The following is a 20,582-nucleotide window of genomic DNA, read 5'->3' on the forward strand; positions in this document are numbered from 1 at the left end:
AATCACAGCATTTTGGGAGGCTGAGGAGGGAGGATCTCTGGAGGTCAACAGTTTGAGACCAGCCTGGGTAACATAGCAAGACCCTGTCTCTACCAAAAAAAAAATAAAAATAAATTAATGAGAAACAGTGAATGAGTTAAAAAAATTATGAGGACAATTTATATAAACTGATTTAGAAGTTAAAGTATATATGTATGTACACATATTCATACACATTTATTCTTAAAGTATAGCCACAAAAAAGAGATTTGCATAGTTACAAAAAGAAAAAAAAAAGACTATAGCCAGGAGTGTTGGCATGTTCCTGTAGGCCCGAGCTAATATGGAGGCTGAAGCAGGAGGACGACTTGAATCCAGGAGTGTGAGGCTGTAGTGGGCTATGCTGATCATTGTCTGCACTAAGTTCAGCATTAATATGGTAACCTCCAAGGAGAAGGGGACCACCAGGTTGCCTAAGAAGGGGTGAACCAGCCCAGGAGGGAAATGCAGCAGGAAAAACTCCCATAGTGATCAGTAGTGGAATCACACGTGGAAATAGCCACTGCACTCCAGCCTGGGTAACAGACTGACACCCTGTCCACCCCCCACCAGAAAAAAAAAAAAAAGAAAGAAAAAAAAAAACAAGAAATGACAAACACCAAAAAAATGTTCTCCACTGAGGTGGAGGTCAGCTACAGATGGCCTTCAGGGCTCTGTGAGCCATTTGTTCCTGCTCCCTTTTATCCTGTTCCCACCATTTTCTCATTTCTCACCTGACAAACGGGGACAACTTCACAGGCCTGCAATCAGACTCAAAGCAGAACAGGCAAAGAAAGCAGTGACACTGAAGTGAAAGGGGGCAGAGCAGAAAACAGGTCTTGTCCACAGAGCATAATAATAATATTATTTAATATTTATGACCACATAAACGTGCCAACTATTTTTATTCTCATAACTTTATGAGGAAGATACTATTATCCTAATTTTACAAGTGAGGAAACTGAGATACTACTATCCCCATTTGACAAATGAGTCGCATTTTTTTCTTACTTCTTGAGGTAATAAAAACATCCCTAATGTAAGCAATGATGGAGTCAGAATTCAGCACAGCCCAGGACCTGCACTCTTAGCCACCAGGCTGTGCTGCTTCTTCAGTAACACAACAATAACTCTTTTTTTCCGAATCAGATTGGGAAACCAAAGATTGATAGCATGGAATGTGGATAAGCATTTCAGGAAACAGGTGCAAATATACCATTTTGGTAGAAATATACATTACTGAAGACAATTTGGCAAGACTTATCAAAACCTAAAATGAGCATCTAACTTTTGAGCTGGCCATTCTACTTCTAGAAACTTATCCTCAAAAAATACGCTCACAGATGTCTGTATACAGATATTTGATACAGCACTGTTTTTTTTTTTGTAGAAAACAAAAATGGAATATTTATGCGCAACTCAAAAGAAACACTATGCATATAAGGTAAGAGATTAAATATAAACACGGCAAGTTCCATCCCATTCCTATTTCTCCAAGGCTGCATGACCAAATGGAATCTTGAAGAGAACACCTAGATAACAGAGGACCTGTCAGCGACTCTGGACTTCTGGATGCAGCACTGTTTTAAAAGTCAAAAAAAGAAGGGTGGGGGGATGACAACCTAAGGAGTCGTTGGTAGGGAAATAATTAAATACATCACAATATACCCAAAATGTTAAATAGCCTGTATCCTTGAAAAGTGGTCAACCTACAGATGCAGGTGTAGAAAGAATTCTAAAACTTTTTTTTTTTTTTTTTTGAGACGGAGTTTCACTCTTGTTGCCCAGGCTGGAGTGCAATGGCGCGATCTCGGCTCACTGTAACCTCCGCCTCCCGGGTTCACGCGATTCTCCTGCCTCAGCCTCCCGAGTAGCTGGGATTACAGGCGTCTGCCACCACGCCCAGCTAATTTTCGTATTTTTAATAGAGACATGTTCTTGCCATGTTGGCCAGGCTGGTCTTGAACTCCTGACCTCGGGTGATCCACCCACCTCGGCCTCCCAAAGTGCTGGGATTACACGCGTGTGCCACTGCGCCTGGCCTCTAAAACATTTTTAAATGAAAAACCGTTGTCACAGAGTTTGGTGTGAGTGTCCACTTTTACAGGGGTGAAGCTGTTGCCTGCCTTCTCTCACTCCTTCCCTCAAAACAAACGCACAACTCAGAAATAAGTTGTAAAAAAAATTTGTTATTTATAAATCAATTACACAATAAAATAATTATTTTTAAAAGTCACAAATACAATCGTTGTATAAAGTCATTTTGGCATCAAGTATCTCTTAAATATGTTGCAAACTATTTTCCAAAGAGATGTGGTCCAAACCCTCTGAAGGCTTTATAATTTTGTATTAGATAACAAGTGAACAAAACTGACAATAAATACTCCAACAATTATTTTTTAAAATACTAAGTGGCAAATGCTATTCTAAGTGGCAAAACAATCTATTACTCAGACTACCTGAAAATTTCACTGAAGTCATAAAAAGTTATACAAAATTTGTATTTACATATTTAAAATCCTGATTGTATTTTTCTTGAATAATAATACATACAAAAACTCAGAGTGTTAATAAAGAAATAATTCAAAGTCCTAATAAGTCAACAAACAGATTTCATTATAAGCTGAACATAAAAGAGACACCATTGTTTGCTTCTCTTTTCAAAAATTATCACGGCACTTTGTCAAATGGAAGCAGCATTCAGAACAATGGTTCTCAAATCTCTGTGTGCATAAACACCATGCGGGTTTGTACCACACAGATTCCTGGGCCCTGTTCCCAGTCTGAGCTCTCATTATTGAATCTGAGGAATCTGCATTTTGAACAAGATTCACGACTATTTTATTTTATCACCCAAGCTGGAGTGCAGTGGTGCAATCTCGGCTCACTGCAACCTCTGCCTCCTGAGTTAAAGTGATACTCAATTCTTGTGCCTCAGCCTCCTGAGTAACTGGGATTACAAACGTGCACCACACACCTGGTTAACTTTTGTATTTTTAGTAGAGACGAGGTTTCGCCATGATGGCCAGGCTGGTCTCGAACTCCTGACCTCAAGTGATCTGCCTGCCTCAGCCTCCCAAAGTGCTGGGATTACAGGCATGAGGCACCGCACCCAGCCAAGATCCATGATTTTGATGAAGTGGTACAAGAACCTCACTCACTGGACATTGAAATTCTACTGTCCAATCCCAACTCACTGCTGTTGATTGGAAACCTGATTCTGGCAGCTCATTTATCTTGGTTTCCTCATTTGTAAGGTCGTTCAGATGGACTGATCATCTCTGAGGGCCTTGAAGCCCTAACAAGTCTATCATGATCCCAGATGTAAAATATATATATATGTGTATATATATAATTTCAGCTGAGAAGTGAGTCTTCACACCAAGTCTACTTTTTGCAAGTTACTGGGTTTCTGTCTTCACCATCTTCTGAAAAGTCTGCTTCTGTTGGTTCAGTTTCTGGGGTCATCTGAGTAGAGAGATTCTGAAACAGACACTGATGTTAATTTGGGGGACTACTTTTCTCATGCAAACCGGGGAGCTCCTAGCAATCCTGAGAGGTGCTGCATCCACATGGTATGTGGTGAGAACTTTTTGATTAGGAAATAACAGACACGTCCTCATAACATTAAACAGGTTCCACATCCTACTGTGCAATTCCCATCTGAGGACCTGGAAAACTCAATAGGAGGTCTTAACAGTGGTTGAACTTGAAGAGTAAGAGCTGGATTTCCTGGAGTGTTTCTTTGAGGTGAGGGATACTTGCATCTGCTTTACAGTGCGGACACTTCGGCAAAGGAGAGCGTTCTTTGCATGATCCCTGAAATCATGTGAAACAAAGTAATAGACAAAGGGGTCGATGCAGCTGTTAAGGGTAGAGAGGCAGAGGGCTACAATGTACAGGGCATAGACATGGCTCTGGCCCTGGCTCTTAATCAGAAAATAATGCACCACAAGCAGAAGGTTACTAGGAGTGAAGCAGATCAGGTACATGGCCAGGACAGTGACAATGAGTTTGATGGCCCTCTTCCTTTTCTTCTCTGAGTTTTCATCCATGGCAGAAGATCGCAGCATTCTGATCATCAGCACATAGGCAGAGGCTGTGAGGAAGGCTGGGAACAGAAAGACCCCAATGGCCAGAGAGAGGAAGTAATTGAACATGTCTCCCACCAAGAGCTGCTCAGGCAAAACATCATGACAGGTCGTGATGTTCAGGGCAGGAATGAAGATGGTCTGCTTCACGACATACAAGGGGATGGTGACCAGCAGAATCAGCAGCCATATTGCCAGGGAGATGCCAATGGCAATGTTTCCCTTCTTCCTGGAGTGCCCCATGGGGTTCGCGATGACCCAATACCTCTGCACACTGAGGCAGGTCATGAAGAGAATGGAACAGTACATGTTGCCATAGAAAAAGCCAATAAGCACATTACAAAGAGCTTCCCCATAAATCCAGTTGTTGCCATGTATGTGATAGGCAATCTTCAAGGGGAACCAGATGACAGAGAGGAGGTCAGCCAAGGCCAGATTGGCCATGTAAATCACAGCAGGGTGCTTCTTCTTAGTTCGGAAAAGAAAGACCCACAAGGCCATGCCGTTACTTGGCAAACCCACCACAAACACAATTGTGTAGACAATTGGAAGGAAGACAGTGGTCAGTTTTCCAGTGAGGACAGATGCAGAAAACTCATCCACAGAAAAGACTGTTTCAACTGTAACTCCTTTTCCAGTGACGTGGGATGTGCCATCAACCTTACCAATAAGGCTTCTTCCTTTAGAGGATCTATTGGTTCCTGTACATGAAAGGAAGACAAGGGTCATTACAGAAATAAATGTTTCAGCAGTAACACTGGTTTGTTCAAATGAAAGTACATTCATTTACTCATTTTTTAATTTATGAGACAGGGTCTCGCTGTCACCCAGGCTGGAGCGTAGTGGAGCGATCATAATGCACCGCAGCCTCAAACTTTTGGGCTCAAGCAATCCTCCTAAACAGCCAGGCCACAGGCACACACCATCACACCCAGCTAATTTTTTACTTTTTGTAGAGATAGGATCTCACTATGTTGCCCAGGCTGTTCTCAAACTCCTGGCCTTAAGATTCTCCTGCCTCAGCCTCCCAAAGTGGTGAGATACAAGTGTGAGCCACTGAGCCCAGCCTCAAATAAAAGTACTTTAGATGAAAACAGAAATACACTATTAGAGGATTACACAAAATGCTTATAGGGGCTTTTCTTTGTGTAATGAGATTATTGGGATTTCTATTGTCTGGTTTAGTTTGGTTTTATGGGTTTTTTTCTTACAGTGAGTATTTTTGTATCGGGGAGCTGTAAGGAGTTGTGGGATGCATGTGGAGCATCGATTTCTAGCAATATAAAGAAGACTAACAATATTTCAATTTATTTTTACAAACTGTCCACACTCATTAGTCCCCAGCTATTCTTTTTATTTTACTTATTATTATTTTTTTTTTTTAGAGATGGGGTCTTGCTATGTTGACTAAGCTGGTCTCGAACTCCTGGCTTCAAGTGATCCTCCCATCTTGGCCTCCCAAAGTGCTGGAATTACAGGCGTGAGACATCACGCCCAGCTCTAGCTATTCTTATCACATGACCAACAACAGTCCTTTGATTTATCAATTAGTAAAATTTGGTTTGGCTGGGCATGGTGGATCACCTGAGGTCAGGAGTTTCAGACCAGCCTGGCTAACATGGCGAAACCCTGACTCTGTTAAAAATACAAAAATTAGCCAGGCGCGCGCCTGTAATCCCAGCTACTTGGGAGGCTGAGGCAGAAGAATCGCTTGAACCCCGGAAGTGGAGGTTGCAGTGATCCAAGATCATGCCACTGCACTTCAGCCTGGGTGACAGAGCGAGACTCAGTCAAAAAAAAAAAAAAAAAAAAAATCAGTTTAGGAATGTGCAGTAATTCCTTTCCAAATTCTCAAGTGTGTAAAATAGCGATCCCCATCCTGACACCAGTTTTCTAATTTCTCACTTCATAATGGCCTTCTATCCCACTCTAGCCCTGAGCCAGGATCCTTCCTGGCCTATTCAATTCATCATACCCTATTCAGAGCTTGCCACAGGGAGATTCCAGGACCACAAGGGACATTCCCTTTTCACCCACAACGATAGCCTCAACAATGGCAGGGATTTTCCCTGCTCACGTGCTGGTTTCCTGGAGAACGTCCCATGGAGGCCAGCTGGCAGGGAAACCGTCTGGCCTGGATAGGTGGCTGTATTGATGACAGACTTTCAAGCATGTAGCATGACAAGCTAACTTATTATCCCTCTCTTATATTATGAAGTTGACATAAAAACCACAAAGAAATGAATGGCATGTCCTCCCTGTATACATTCTGCCCCTAAGTATTCATGAACCTGCAGGAGTAAGTAAGGACAATATAAGGATACCGACGAATTTTCCTCTAATTCTGGGGAAAAGTAGGCCTCACCAAGCAGAGAAGACAGGGCAATACTTGCACTGCCGTATACCAGGGGGATATTAAACCTACTCATGCTCTTATCTCATAATGTTATGCTTGGTCATCATTTTTCCACTAGAAGCTTTACATTAATGTTCCGCAGAATTTTTCACATCTTAATGCTTCCCTATTTGGGATGCTAGCCTGGGTGGAGTGTTGGGGGATGTAGACATCAATATTTCACTTTTCACTTAGTGTAGTGGGTTGAAAGGTGGTGCCCCCAAAAGAGAAGTCTATGTCCTAATCCCCAGACTCTGTGAACATTATTTAGCAAAAACGTCTTTGCAGATAGAATTAAGGATCCTAAGATAAGAAGATCTCCCTGGGTTATCTAGGCGGGCCCTAAATCCAATGACAAGTGTCCTTTCTAAGATAAAGGCAGAGGCCTGGCGTGGTGTCTCACGCCTGTAATCCCAGCACTTTGGGAGGCTGAGGTGGGTGGATCACGAGGTCAGAAGTTCAAGACAAGCCTGGCCAACATAGTGAAACCCTGTCTCTACTAAAAATACAAAAATTAGCCGGGCGTGGTGGCAGGCGCCTGTAGTTCTAGCTACTTGGGAGGCTGAGGCAGGAGAATTGCTTGAACCTGGGAGGCGGAGGTTGCAGTGAGCCAAGACTGCGCCACTGCACTCCAGCCTGGGCGACAGAGTTAAAGTCTGTATCAAACAACAAAACAGAGAGAAAAGCAGAAAGAGATCTGCAACACGCAGAAAAGGAGAAGCCAGAGGAGTGACTGACATGAGAATGGAGGCAGAGATTGGAGTCACATCAAGGAACAGGCCAAGAATGCCAAGAAATGCCAGCAGCCACTGCAAGCTGGAAAAGGCAAGGAATGGACTCTCCCTTAGAGCTTTTGGAGGGCTTGTGGCCCCAATTCCTTGATTTCAGACTTCTGGTCTCCAGAACTGACAGAATAAATGTGTTGTTTTACATCATCAGTTTATGGCAATTTGTTATGGTAGCCACAAGAAACTAATATGCCTAGGATAGTCCTATTTCTAGTGGTTCTATTTTTTTTATATAATTCTTCAAAAAGAACATATGTTGTTTTTAAATTTAAAAAAAATTCCTACATATTACAGTGTTCTTCAAATATTTGACCATAACCCCTAAGAACCATATTCCACATAGTAACCCAGTTCCCAATACACATATCCATGGTGGAAAAAAGTTTCACAAAATAATAATTATTCTTATTACATAGGGTGCACTGATACTTTCTATTGTATTCTATTCCATTATTATAAAAAGCCAGTTATTATTCTTTAACACTGATTTCACAGGCCGCTTAACTTAGAATGACAACGTATGTAACAATTAGAAAGTAACACACTGGAAATTAATTTGGTGTTGGATTCAGTGCTTGATTAATGTTATAGACTGAGCAACTGGTGCAGTTATTGTGGAATTTATCCAACACCAAATTAATGGAAATGAAGGGGGCAAAGTGTTAAACAACACCACAAATGTAGTCAGTAAAATCGAGACTCTGGGAACTGCTACAGGATAAAGGACCTGTTTTTTACAAAATATAAATTATAAGGCAAAAAATAAGAAAGACGGCCAGGCACAGTGCCTCATGCCTTCAATACCCAGCACTTTGAGAGGCCAAAGCAGGAGGACTGATTGAGACCAGGAGTTCAAGACCAGCCTGGGCAACAAAGCAAAATGCCATCTCTTCAACAAAAAAAAAAAAAAGAAGAAGAAAAAAGGAAAAACAAAGGTGTGGAGGTGAAATTTATAGAGTAGAAGATTTAAAAGACATATCAGTCATATAATGTGTGTACCTTGTTTCAATCCTGATTCAAACAAACCATAAAAATAACTTGTTTTTTTTTTTGAGATGGAGTCTTACTCTGTCGCCCAGGCTGGAGTGCAGTGGTGCGATCTTGGTTCACTGCAACCTCCGTCTCCCAGGTTCAAGCAATTCTCCTGCCTCAGCTTCCCAAGGAGCTGGGATTACAGGTGCACACCACTACATCCAGCTAATTTTTGTATTTTTAGTAGAGATAGGGTTTCACCATGTTGGTCAAGCTGGTCTCGAACTCCTGATCTCAAGTGATCTGCCCACCTGAGCCTCCCAAAGTGCTGGAATTACAGGCATGAGCCACTGCACCCGGCCTAAAATAACATTTATAAGACAATTAGAAATGTGAACACAAAGCCAGGCACGGTTGTTCATGCCTATAATCCCAGTGCTTTGCGAGGCTGACGTGGAAGGATTGCTTGAGGCCAAGAGTTTGAGACCAGCCTGGCCAACATAGCAAGACCCTGTCTCTACAAAAAATTAAAAAAAAAAAAAAGATTAGCCAGGCATGGTGGCGCACACCTGTAGTCCTGGATACTTGGAAAGTTGAAACAGGAAGATCACTTGAGACCAGGAGTTCAATGATTCAGTGAGATTGTGCCACTGCACTCCACTCTGGGTGACAGAGTGAGGCCCCTGTCTCTATATAAAAAAAAAAAAAGAAAGAAAGAAATTTGAATACTGACTGAATATTTGATTATATTAAAAATTAATGTTAGTAGATACTATAATGGCATTATGTTTATATTTGAAAAAGAAATCCCTCATACTTTATTAATACATTCTAAAATACTTTAGGATGAAATTATATCTGAGATTTATTTCACAACCACAGGAATTGAAACTCTCAGACACTGCTGGTAGGAATACAAACTGGTGCACGGCTGGGCAGAGTAGCTCACACCTCTAATAACAGCACTATGGGAGGCCGAGGTGGGTGGATCACCTGAGGTCAGGAGTTCGAGACCAGCCTGGCCAACATGGTGAAACCCCATCTCTACTAAAAATACAAAAATTAGCCAGGCGTGGTGGCATACACCTATAATCCCAGCAACTTGGGAGGGTGAGACAGGAGAATCATTTGAACCGGGAGGCACAGGTTGCAATGAGCCAAGATCACGCCATTGCACTCCAGCCTGGGTGACAGAGTGAAACCATGTCTATTTAAAATAAATAAAATAAAATAAAATAAAATAAAAGGTACAGTTATTGTGGGAAATTATCTGGCAGTTCCTCAAATGGTTAAAGAGTTCCTACATGGCTGGACGCAGTGGCTCACGCCTGTAATCCCAGCAATTTGGGAGGCTGAGGCAGGCAGATCACGAGGTCAGGGTTTTGAGCCCACCTGGCTAACATGGTGAAACCCCATCTCTACTAAAAATACAGAAATTAGCTGGGTGTGGTGGCACACGCCTATAGTCCCAGCTACTCGGGAAGCTGAGACAGGAGAATCATTTGAACTTGGGAGGCGGAGGTTGCAGTGAACCTAGACTGTGCCATTGCACTCTGGGCAACAGAGCATGACTCCGTCTCAAAAAAAAAAAAAAAAAAAAAGAGTTACTATATGACCCAGTAGCTCCACTCCTAGGTATGCAGGAGTCCACACAAAAACCCGTACACAAATGTTCATAGCAGCATTATTTGTTTTTGTTTTTGTTTTTGTTTTGAGACGGAGTCTCGCTCTGTCGCCCAGGCTGGAGTGCAGTGGCGCAATCTCGGCTCACCGCAAGCTCCGCCTCCCGGGTTCACGCCATTCTCCTGCCTCAGCCTCCCCAGTAGCTGGGACTACAGGGGCCCGCCACCACGCCCGGCTAATTTTTTTTTTTTTTTTTTTTTTTGTATTTTTAGTAGAGACGGGGTTTCACAGTGTTAGCCAGGATGGTCTCGATCTCCTGACCTTGTGATCCGCCCACCTCGGCCTCCCAAAGTGCTGGGATTACAGGCGTGAGCCACCACGCCCAGCCATAGCAGCATTATAATATAATGCCCAGTCAACAAGTGGGCTGGGCACAGTGGTGCTCACCTGTAATCCTATCACTTTGGGAGGATGAGATGGGAGAAGTGCTTGAGGCCAGGAATTTGAGACAAGCCTGGGCAACAGAGCAGAACCCCATCTCTACAGACATTTTAAAAAATTAGCCAGGCATAGTGGTGCACACTTGTAGTCCCAGCTACTAGGAAGGCTGAGGCAGGAGGACAGCTTGAACCTAGGAGGTCAGAGATTACACCACTGCTCTCCAGCCTGGGCAACAGAGCAGGACCCTGTCTCAAAAAAAGAAAAAAAAAGTGGAAACAATCCAAATGTCCATCAACAATTGAAAAGAAATAAAAAGCAGTATATCCATACAACGGAATATTATTTGGCTGTTTTCAAAAATCAAGTACTTGGGAGGCTGAGGCAGGCAGATCACCTGAGGTCAGGAGCTCAAGACCAGCCTGGCCAACATGGTGAAACCCAGTCTCTACTAAAAATACAAAAATTAGCCAGAGGTGGTGGTGTGGGCCCACAGTCCCAGCTACTCAGGAGGCTGAGGCAGGAGAATCACTTGAAACCAGAGGCAAAGGTTGCAGAGATTGCACCACTGCACTCCAGCCTGGGTGACAGAGCAAGACTCTGTCTCAAAAAAAAAAAAAAGTACTGATACATAGATACATGGATGAATCTCCAAAAGATTATGCTAAGTGAAAGAAGCCAGTCACAGAGGACAACACATTATCCCATTTCTATCAAATGTCTACAATAGGCAAATCCATAAATAGAAAGTAGATTAGTGTTTGCCAAGGGCTAAGACCAGAAGATTGGTGAATGACAGCTAAAGTGTTTCTTCCAGGGTAATAAAAATGTTCTAAAATTGTGGTAATGGTTGAATAATTCTATGAATATGCTAAAAGCCACTAAATTGTACAGTTTAAAGGGGTGAATTGTATGGTGTGCAAATTATCTGATATGGAATTCTTGGTAAAGCTGTTAAAAAAAAAAAACAAGCTTGGCATCATAGGAAAGGGAAAAAAACAGAAAAGAAATAACAGGGAAGAGGGGTGGGAGGTGGGTTTGGGAATAGATGAAACAAGATTAGCCAACAGTTAATAATTATTGAAGTTGAGTGGTGGGTACACTTAATTCACTATAATAGTATATTTCTATAAGATTAAAATTCTCCATAAAAATAAGCATGTACCAAGTCAGGAAAGCTCACATAAAGAGTGCTCAAAATCTGTTTTAAATAAGAATGCTAAAATAAAGACCAAAAAAGGAGCAAGGAATGGCAATATAACAATTTTTTTTTTAAAAGAAACTTTTTCTTAGAATATTTCAACACATAACCTTTAATGGTCTCCATCAAAACTATTGTTGGTATTAACTGTTCTATAACACTGGTAAATGTCAAGATGCTACTCGAAGGTCCCTGAAGCCCTTTCAGCCCACTGCATTGGCTCTGACTCTGTACAGGGTCCTTACCACTCACCAAAACTCACAGAGCTTGTCTAGAAACCGATGCTATCCCAGCTCCCAATTGTCAACCAGGTAAAATCATTTCTATTTCACAGAGTTGAGGAGAGACTAAATGCACAAATGAAGTTTAAACACAAATAAAGTGCCTGGCTACAATTACATTCCCATTTCTAGGGCTGTAATAAACAATTATTGCCCAAGTGTGTGAAAATACAAACAGATGCTCAAGGCAGCATCCCCCACTCAGTTACAGACAAACAGCTCCTTATTTCTATTCCTAACTTAGCATGTCCCTGACGTAGTCCCTACTACTAAGGGTAGACAATATACTAGCCAATAATATTGAAATGGAAAGACAGCCACAATATACAGTCAATTGAAAAAAGAAACTGGCCAGGCATGGTGGCTCACACCTGTAATCCCAGCACTTTGGGAGGCCGAGGCGGGTGGATCCTGAGATCAAGAGATCGAGACCATCCTGACCAACATGGTGAAACCCAATCTCTACTAAAAAATACAAAAATTAGCTAAGTGTAGTGCACGCGCCTGTAGTCCCAGCTACTCCGGAGGCTGAGGCAGGAGAATCGCTTGAACCCAGAAGGCAGAGGTTGCAGTGAGCCGAGATCATGCCACTGCACTTCAGCCTGGCAACAGAGCGAGACTCTGTCTCAAAAAAAAAAAAAAAAAAAATTATAATGTACAATTTGCAAAATCTGAAGTCTAGAAGGATATCCACCAAACAATAAAAAGTGGCTGGCTCTGTGGAGTAGAATAGCTGGGGACAAGAGAACTTTTCTTTTTATTTTACACCTCTCTATATTATTTGAATTTTGCATCTCAAAGGAATATAAATTGGTATAATATTTTTGGTGGGTAATTTGGCAAAACATATCAAAATTTTAAATGTATTTGCCATATGACCTAGCAATTTACTTCTAGGAATTTGCCCTGCACCTACCAGCTAAAGTGCACAAAGCTATTTTATGTACTAGAATATTCACTGGAACATTGTTTAGCATGGTAAAACAATGTTAATTTCAACATCTATCAAAAAGGGGAGTAGTTCAGGCCCTGGCAGGGTGGCTCACGCCTGTAAACCCAGCACTTTGGGAGGCTAAGGCGGGCGGATCATGAGATCAGGAGTTTGAGATCAGCGTGGCCAACATGGTGAAACCCCGTCTCTACTAAAAATACAAAAATTAGCTGGGTGTGGTGGCGGGCACCTGTAATCCCAGCTACTTGGGAGGCTGAACCTGGGAGGCTTGAACCTGGGAGGCAGAGGTTGCAGTGAGCTGAGATCACACCACTGCACTCCAGCCTCGGTGACAGAGCAAGACTTCATCTGGGGTTCGGGGATGGGCGGGAAGAGGGGAGTAGTTCAGGCCAGGCATAGTGGCAACCTAGCCATAGCCCCAGCTACTTGGGAGCTCCGTCTAAAAAAAAATTAGCTGGAGGTGAGCTATGATCCTTCCACTGCACTCCAGCTTGGGTGACAGCCAGACCCAGTCTCTTTAAAAAAAAAGGGGGGGGGTGTGGTGGGGAGGACTAGTTCAATTACCCCCCTATAAAAGTTTGTACAGGGTCGGCGCAGTGGCTCACGCCTGTAATCCCAGCACTTTGGGAGGCCGAGGCGAACGGATCACAAGGTCAGGATATCGAGACCATCCTGGCTAACACGGTTAAACCCTGTCTCTACTAAAAATACAAAAAATTAGCCGGGCATGGTGGTGGGCGTCTGTAGTCCCAGCTGCTTGGGAGGCTGTGGCAGGAGAATGGCATGAACCCGGGAGGCGGAGCTTGCAGTGAGCTGAGATAGCGCCCCTTCACTCCAGCCTGGGCGACACGGCAACACTGCGTCTCAAAAAAAAAAAAAAAAAAAAAGGTTTGTACAGATTTCTATAAACTGACTATGAATCGATTAGGTAAAAAATAAATAAATCATAGCACAGTATGTACAGTACGGTATGCTCCTTCTATTCCTATAAATCATTTGTGCATAGAGAAGTTGAGCTGATGGCCAGGAACAGTGATTCACACCTATAATCCCAGCACTTTGGGAGGCCAAGGCAGGCGGATCACTTGAGGTCAGGAATTCAAGACCAGCCTGGCCAACATGGCAAAATTCTGGCTTTACTAAAAATGCAAAAATTAGCCGGAGGTGTTGGCGCGCATCTGTAATCCCATCTACTTGAGCGGCTGAGGCAGGAGAATCATTTCAACCTGGAAAGCGCAGGTTGCAGTGAGCTGAGATCACATCACTGCACTCCAGCCTGGGCGATACAGCGAGACTCCATCTCAAAAAAAAAAAAAACAACAACAACCAACCAACCAAACAAAACCCGAGAAGTTGTGCTGAGATTGGAGACCAGAAAGAATGAGAGATTTTCACTTTTTTTTTAGACCCTTCTGATTTACACAATTTTGGGAAAATCTGCATGTAAAACTTTTTTTTTTTTTGAGACGGAGTCTCACTCTGTTGCCCAGGCTGGAGTGCAGAGGCACGATCTCGGCTCACTGCAAGCTCGACCTCCTGGGTTCACGCCATTCTCCTGCCTCAGCCTCCCAAGTAGCTGGGACTACTGGCGCCTGCCAGCACTCCCGGCTAATTTTTTGTATTTTTAGTAGAGACAGGGTTTCACCATGTTAGCCAGGATGGTCTCGATCTCCTGACCTTGTGATCCACCCGCCTTGACTTCCAAAGTGCCGGGATTACAGGCGTGAGCCACCACGCCTGGCCTAAAACTTTTAATTTAATTTTTATTTTAAGTATACTCCTCTTGTGGCCCAACCTCCCCATCAAACCAAGTGTAAAACAAGCACTTTACTTGCATTAACTCTCTTCCTTTCACCCTCTCTTCTCTATGATCCCCTCACCCCAAATGTCCTTTTTTGCTCCCAATCTTTGGGAGCACAGACTGAAAAATAAAGGTTTCAATTGTGGGGTGCCCCTCCCTAGCTAAACTTTTAGTACATTTTCACAAGTGTTCTTTCAGAATGAACTGTTTTCTTCAACACTTGCCAAGCTAATAAAACCATAAGAAAGTCAAATACAGATTTACTAAAACATCATCTATCAAGGTTATTTAGTAACTACAAAGCAAGCAAAAGGATCAAATTTAAAGTCCTATCTTCCAGTTCATTGCAGTGTTCTGTCATATTACAAAACTTTGGCCAGGCACGGTGGCTCATGCCTATAATCCCAGCACTTTGGGAGGCTGAGGCAGGTGGATCACTTGAGGTCAGGAGTTCGAGATCAGCCTGGCCAACATGGCGAAACCCCGTTTATACCAAAAACACAAAAATTAGTTGGGTGTGGTGGTGTGCGCCTGTAGTCCCAGCTACTCCAGAGGCTGAGGCATGAGAATCACTTAAACCTGGGAGGCAGAGGTTGCAGTGAGCCGAGATCGTGCCACTGCACTACAGCCTGGGCAACAGAGTGAGATTCTATCTCAGGGGGAAAAAAAAAATTGGAAATACCACATGTCTATCAACAAAGGACTAATTTTAAAATTGATGCATCCTTCTGTAACATTTTGGAGTCATTAAAAATGTTTTATATGTATTGACATGATACTGATCTGCTTATATAATCCCATACTTGCACAAACATATTTTCTGTATTTGTGAATACATATTTTGTGCATGGATGTAATAAAGAGTGGGAAAATACATAAGCCGAAATATTAGCGGTGGCTACTTTGGTACTGAAGTTCAGGGTGATTTAATTAAATGTTTCCTTTTTTTGTTTTGGCTCATCTTTCCCTAGAGTGATCACATATTGTTTTTATAATTTAAAAAATAATTATAGGTAGGGTGCAGTAGCTCATGCCTGTAATCCCAGCACTTTGGGAGGCTGAAGGTGGGTGGATCACCTGAGGTCAGGAGTTTGAGATCAGCCTGACCAATATGGTGAAACCCTGTCTCTACTAAAAATACAAAAATTAGCTGGGGGTGGTGGTGCGTGCCTGTCGTCCCAGCTACTCGGGAGGCTGCAGCAGGAGACTTCCTTGAGCCCGGGAGAGGTGGAGGTTGCAATGAGTGAAAATTGCACCACTGCACTCAAGCCTGGGCAACCGAATGAGAGTGAAAAAAAAAAAAAAAAAAAAAAAAAAAAAAAAAAAAAAAAAAAAACCCACCAAACCAATTATAAAGAAAACAGAAGTTCCAGTCTCCAAAAGATAAATGGAATGACCTAGGCCTGTAACATGGTGGAAAAAAAATAAGTAAGTGGCAGAGAGAAGCTGATTGAAATGAACACCACATGGACCAGCCAGGGTACTCTGGGCAAGACTCCTCACTTCATTCATTTGCTATTTACTGAGGTCCCGTAGGTGATGAGACTATGCTAGAGGTGATGGAAAGGATGGTAGGGCCCCCTGCCTCCAGGAGTTAACGATGCAGTGAGGACACATATTAAGCATGTTTACCCAAATAATTATCAATTACTATTGTGAGGGGAAAGAGAAGCCCTGATTTCCAAGTGTTTTCCTTGCCTTGCCTTCTCCCCAATTCAGTGTCCTTCACCTGTACCCTGAGAAGGTTGTGATCTTGGCTGAGTTCGTTTCTATGAGGCAGTCTTTTGGAGTGAGGCTTTGGGAAGAAAATCAAACCCCAAATCGGCCCTGCAGCCACCTGAGGGGCACGCAGAAGGACCGGCTAAAAACGACTGAGCAAAGACCCACCCTGAGGGCAGAAAAGCTTTGCTAACACTGTATTTCTTATTAAAATCAATTCAGTTTTAAGGTGGGAGGAAAGCTCCATCTGCCTAAATCAATTGTCAGTGTTACTTCACCAACCCTTTGGGAAAGTTACCTTGCAAGGGAATAAAAGTATGGTGGGGGGAGGATGGGGAACAAGGTGCAATATTAAGTGGCTGTAGTTAACAAGTAACCTGATTTTTCCTTACTGTTAAATCAAGTTCGCCTTATAATCCAGGGATCTCCCAATCCCCCAAGAGGAGTAAACAAGAACAAGACAAATAATCGGGGCATGCTTCCTACAGGGACCTCTGAATCATAAAGATGTTGAATCAGCTATACCAACATGTATTTTTTTAAAGTTTGCACATACTAACCTTTGCTCCTGAATTTTAAGTTTCCAATTTTAAAGGACATAGAGGAGAGGTGTTCATTACAGTTTTCAATACTTTCTGGAACTAAATGCCTTTATTCTGATGCTGATTAATAAAAAAAAATACCAGTGGTGCAGTTTTCAAGCTTACACCATTAACACCCTTTTCCCTAACTGCAGAGGGAAAAGAATCACATTCTTCCATCTAATTCCAACCCACTGTGACTTGCTCTTTTACTTCGTCTTTATGAAGAGGAGGATAAAAGTGAGAAATGCACATTTCTGAGGGAAATTAAAAGCTCCCTTTGCTACCCAGGCTGCCCCAAGCAGAGGGGCCTCGGTTAGGATCACAGTGGCGCGATCGCAGGTCAAACATCCCCCACGGCCACTGCGAGGCCTGCTGGGCCCGGAAGAACACACTCTCAGCAATACAAGTTCGAGCACACCCGGAGCAGCACATCCAAGGAACGCGACGGCCGGGCGCAAGTGCTGCTCTGTTCCCAGGGCAGCCAGCCTCTGGCCTGCAGACCTGGGTGGCAGCCAGTGGCCGCTCCGGGTGGCACACTAGGAAAGTCCCGGAACCCCAGGCCCAGAGGGTCAACTGGTCAAATATAAGGCAGGGTCCAAAAAGTTCCGCTCGTAAATCCTCGTGGAGCCCAACGGGCCTGAGCGCTCATTACCACCAGAACCCATCAGGGACCGGCCCTGACTTTCATACCCCGGGCCTTCCACTGTGGGTGCCAGGAACAGCGGGACCCGGGTGGGTCTCGAACGCAGGGGGCAGAACCCGAAGAAAAGCTTCCAGCAGTTGGAGAGGGACGCAAAAAACAACCTAGAAGGCTCCCGGGCCGCGGGTTCCCACCCACTCCGCCCTGCCCTGCGCAATCAGTTTGCTAACTCCACCCGCCCCGCGGGGCCAGCGGAGGAAGTCTCCGGAGTTGGCGAAAAGCTCTTAATGACTTAGTGTTTACAAAGCAACCAAGCCCGGGGAGGGGACTAGGTCCTCTGCGTACCCTTTAGACACAGCTACTCCTTCCTTCCCTCCCTTTCCCCGAACCCACGCTGGGGCCTGGAGGTGCCCAGCATGACGGCCTCTACGGGAAGTGGGGTCTTTGGGGAAATCTCTGCCTCTGCCCGGCTCCGCTGACTTCAGCTGCTCCCGCATGTCCCACCTGGGTGCCTCCTTGGCGCAGAGACCTCACATCAAAGCCACCAAGGGGAGGCTAAGGGATTCGTAGAGATGGGTGCCGGCAGCAGAACAGCCTTCGCGCACCTGCCCGGATCCCACCGTCTGCCCAGCGTGCCCAGGACCCCAGCTCCTCAGAGATAAGAGCCCTCCTTGGCCAGGTTTCTCACCTTGGATGGTGCCATTGCAGGAGACAGAGGCTGCCAGCAGGATGGCGGCCCCCAGCAGCCACGCCGCGCTGGGGCTCCGCATCCTCCTGGAAGCCCCGACGCCGGGCGCGCGGGGAATCCGCCGCCACCGATTCGAAACTCAGAGCTCCACTGGACGCACCGAGAGAAAGTCAGCCTCTCACCTGCCCCGAATCGGAGCCTCTGCTGCGCGCCTCCCCAGGGCGGGTTAGGTTTCAGGGAAACCGAAGGAGCAGCTGTACTCACCTGCGGGAGGCCACGCCCCGGGACCGGAACGCGCGCCCTGGTCCCGCCCCCGGCCACCTGCCCTGCGCAGCTGCGCCCTCCGCTTCCCGGACTCGCGCCAGGTCCCTTAGACTGCGGGAGCCGCCTGCGGGCGGGGTTGAGCGCATGAGGTGTCTACTTTGGAATGCAAATAGCAGGAGCGCAGGGACCACGGGTTAATCCCTGCCTAGGCTATACCGCGAACTACCTTTAACCTTTACTTCTAGAGAAGCGGGTCGTCGGTCTCCCTTGCCTTTCCTGACTGTGGGAAAGCCACGATCCGAACTCACTGCAATTGTGGTTGGTAACTGATACAGACAGGGCTTCCCGGTGCGGTGGACCCTGCAGGAGGAGGGATGCGTTTTTTATTGTAGAGGCAGGTGGGCAGCTGCGGACATCACGAAAGCGGTGGGGAGCACAAGAGGCGGGGCGGGAAAGAAGACATGGCATGGCTACTTTCAGCGCCAAGTGCCAAAGCTTTAGAGAATTATCTTGCTTAATCCCCATAACAACCAGCGCAATAAGTATGATTATTCTTCCCATTTTACAGACGAGGAAAGTGAGCTTAGAAAGACCAGATAAATTGGCCAGAGTTACACGACTTATAAACACAGTGTATAAATGTTTATCACATTTCAACTCCAGTATAAGACTATCACTGTCTTCTATTCATCGCTGCACTATAAATGCGTCCACCAGGGCTCCTCTGCATTGGGATCCCATAGGCTAAATAAATACAAAAGCAGATAGAAGGGTGGGAGAAGAGAAGTGTGGGGTTGGGGATGAGTGCATGAGGGTTGGCATCATATTGGTAATGTCTTACTTTTTGTTTTTGAGACGGAGTCTCGCTCTGTCTCCCAGGCTGGAGTGCAGTGGCGTGATCTCGGCTCACTGCAAACTTCGCCTCCTGGGTTCAAGCAATTCTCTGGCCGCAGCCTCCCGAGTAGCTGGAGTTACAGGCGTGCACCACCACATCTGGCTAATTTTTGTATTTTTAGTAGAGGCGGGGTTTCACCATGTTGGTCAGGCTAGTCTCGAACTCCTGACCTCGTGATCAGCCCACCTCCGCCTCCCAAAGTGCTGCGATTACAGGCGTGAGCCACCGCGCCCAGCGTGTCTTACTTTTTATTTGCTTTTTAAAAGATTGAATAAAACAAAGTCTACTGTTACCCATTTAAACTATTGGTACCAGAAGAGCACAGAAGAGAGGCATAGGTATTTTCAAATATTTAAAGGATTCGCTTGTAGAAGAGGATTTAGATGTGTTTTGAGTTGCTCCAGAGAGCAAAAATTGGTGGAAACCACAGTGGGGTTTAATTTCAGCTCAAAGTATAAAGAAATTTTCTTTATTTTTTATTTTAATTTATATTAGAAAATAGAAGTGGGGTCTCCCTATCTTGTCCAGTCTGGTCTGGAACTCCTGGCTTCATGTGATCCTCCCCACTCAGCCTCCCAAAGTGCTGGGATTACAGGAATGAGCCACCACACCTGGACAGGCTTCTCCCCTTGTTGACATCTGTGTGATCCCAAGTTTACTTATCCTCTCTAAACTTTATTATAATATATATATACACACACACGTGTGGTTTAAAGGTTTATAGGTGTCTGAGGTTTAAAGGTGTCTGAGGATAAAATAGTGACTAGTGACTGGGTTTGATACATGGTAGAAGCTCAATAAATATTTTTTGTTTATTTCCTTTCTCTGAGGAGTCTTCATACTCCACCTGCACCCCAGCTCTCCCCTCAGCCCATGCCCGCTTTTCCTCCCAGGAAAAGCTGTCTTCTAGAAGCAGAACAGGAACCTTTGACATCCTGAACAGCGGACAGCTCTCCTGATAAGGATCAGGCCATTCCTGAAGGTCCCTCCCCAGGGGAGATAACTGATTCCTAAGATGTCCCTTCAAACTTTTCAAGCATCAATTTCCTCATCTGTAGCTTATTAATATTACATCTATCATCTGGGAATGATACTAGTACCTCTCTCGTAGGGTGGTTGTGAGGATTCACTTTGCTAAATGTCCATAAAGCACTTCTTAGTACCGTTTCTGGTATATAGTAAGCACCTAAGAAATGGGAACTGCTATAGAATGACTGCCTTTAAGGTGGAAT

The 20,582-nt window shown here is 44.4% G+C and overlaps 1 protein-coding gene across 1 annotated transcript; it reads right to left on the bottom strand.

Moving 5' to 3' along the window:
• Window positions 1-728: 728 nt before the first annotated feature.
• F2RL1 (F2R like trypsin receptor 1) lies at window positions 729-18,469 on the bottom strand. Its single transcript, XM_004058665.5, has 2 exons — window positions 18,192-18,469; window positions 729-4,810 (listed from the first exon to the last, which is right to left on the bottom strand). The coding sequence occupies exons 1-2, from the start codon at window positions 18,271-18,273 to the stop codon at window positions 3,699-3,701; spliced, it is 1,194 nt and encodes a 397-aa protein (XP_004058713.1). The 5' UTR covers window positions 18,274-18,469; the 3' UTR covers window positions 729-3,698.
• Between the last annotated feature and the right edge of the window lie 2,113 nt (window positions 18,470-20,582).

This window comes from Gorilla gorilla, chromosome 19 (assembly GCF_029281585.2).
Source record: "Gorilla gorilla gorilla isolate KB3781 chromosome 19, NHGRI_mGorGor1-v2.1_pri, whole genome shotgun sequence".
Classification (NCBI taxonomy): domain Eukaryota; kingdom Metazoa; phylum Chordata; class Mammalia; order Primates; family Hominidae; genus Gorilla; species Gorilla gorilla.

Excerpts from the sequence above, each read along its gene's own strand:
- F2RL1 (XM_004058665.5), bottom strand. The coding sequence starts at position 18,273 with ATGCGGAGCCCCAGCGCGGCGTGGCTGCTGGGGGCCGCCATCCTGCTG. Across the intron at positions 4,811-18,191 it reads CTGCAATGGCACCATCCAAG|GAACCAATAGATCCTCTAAA; the intron begins GTGAGAAACCTG and ends TTTCATGTACAG.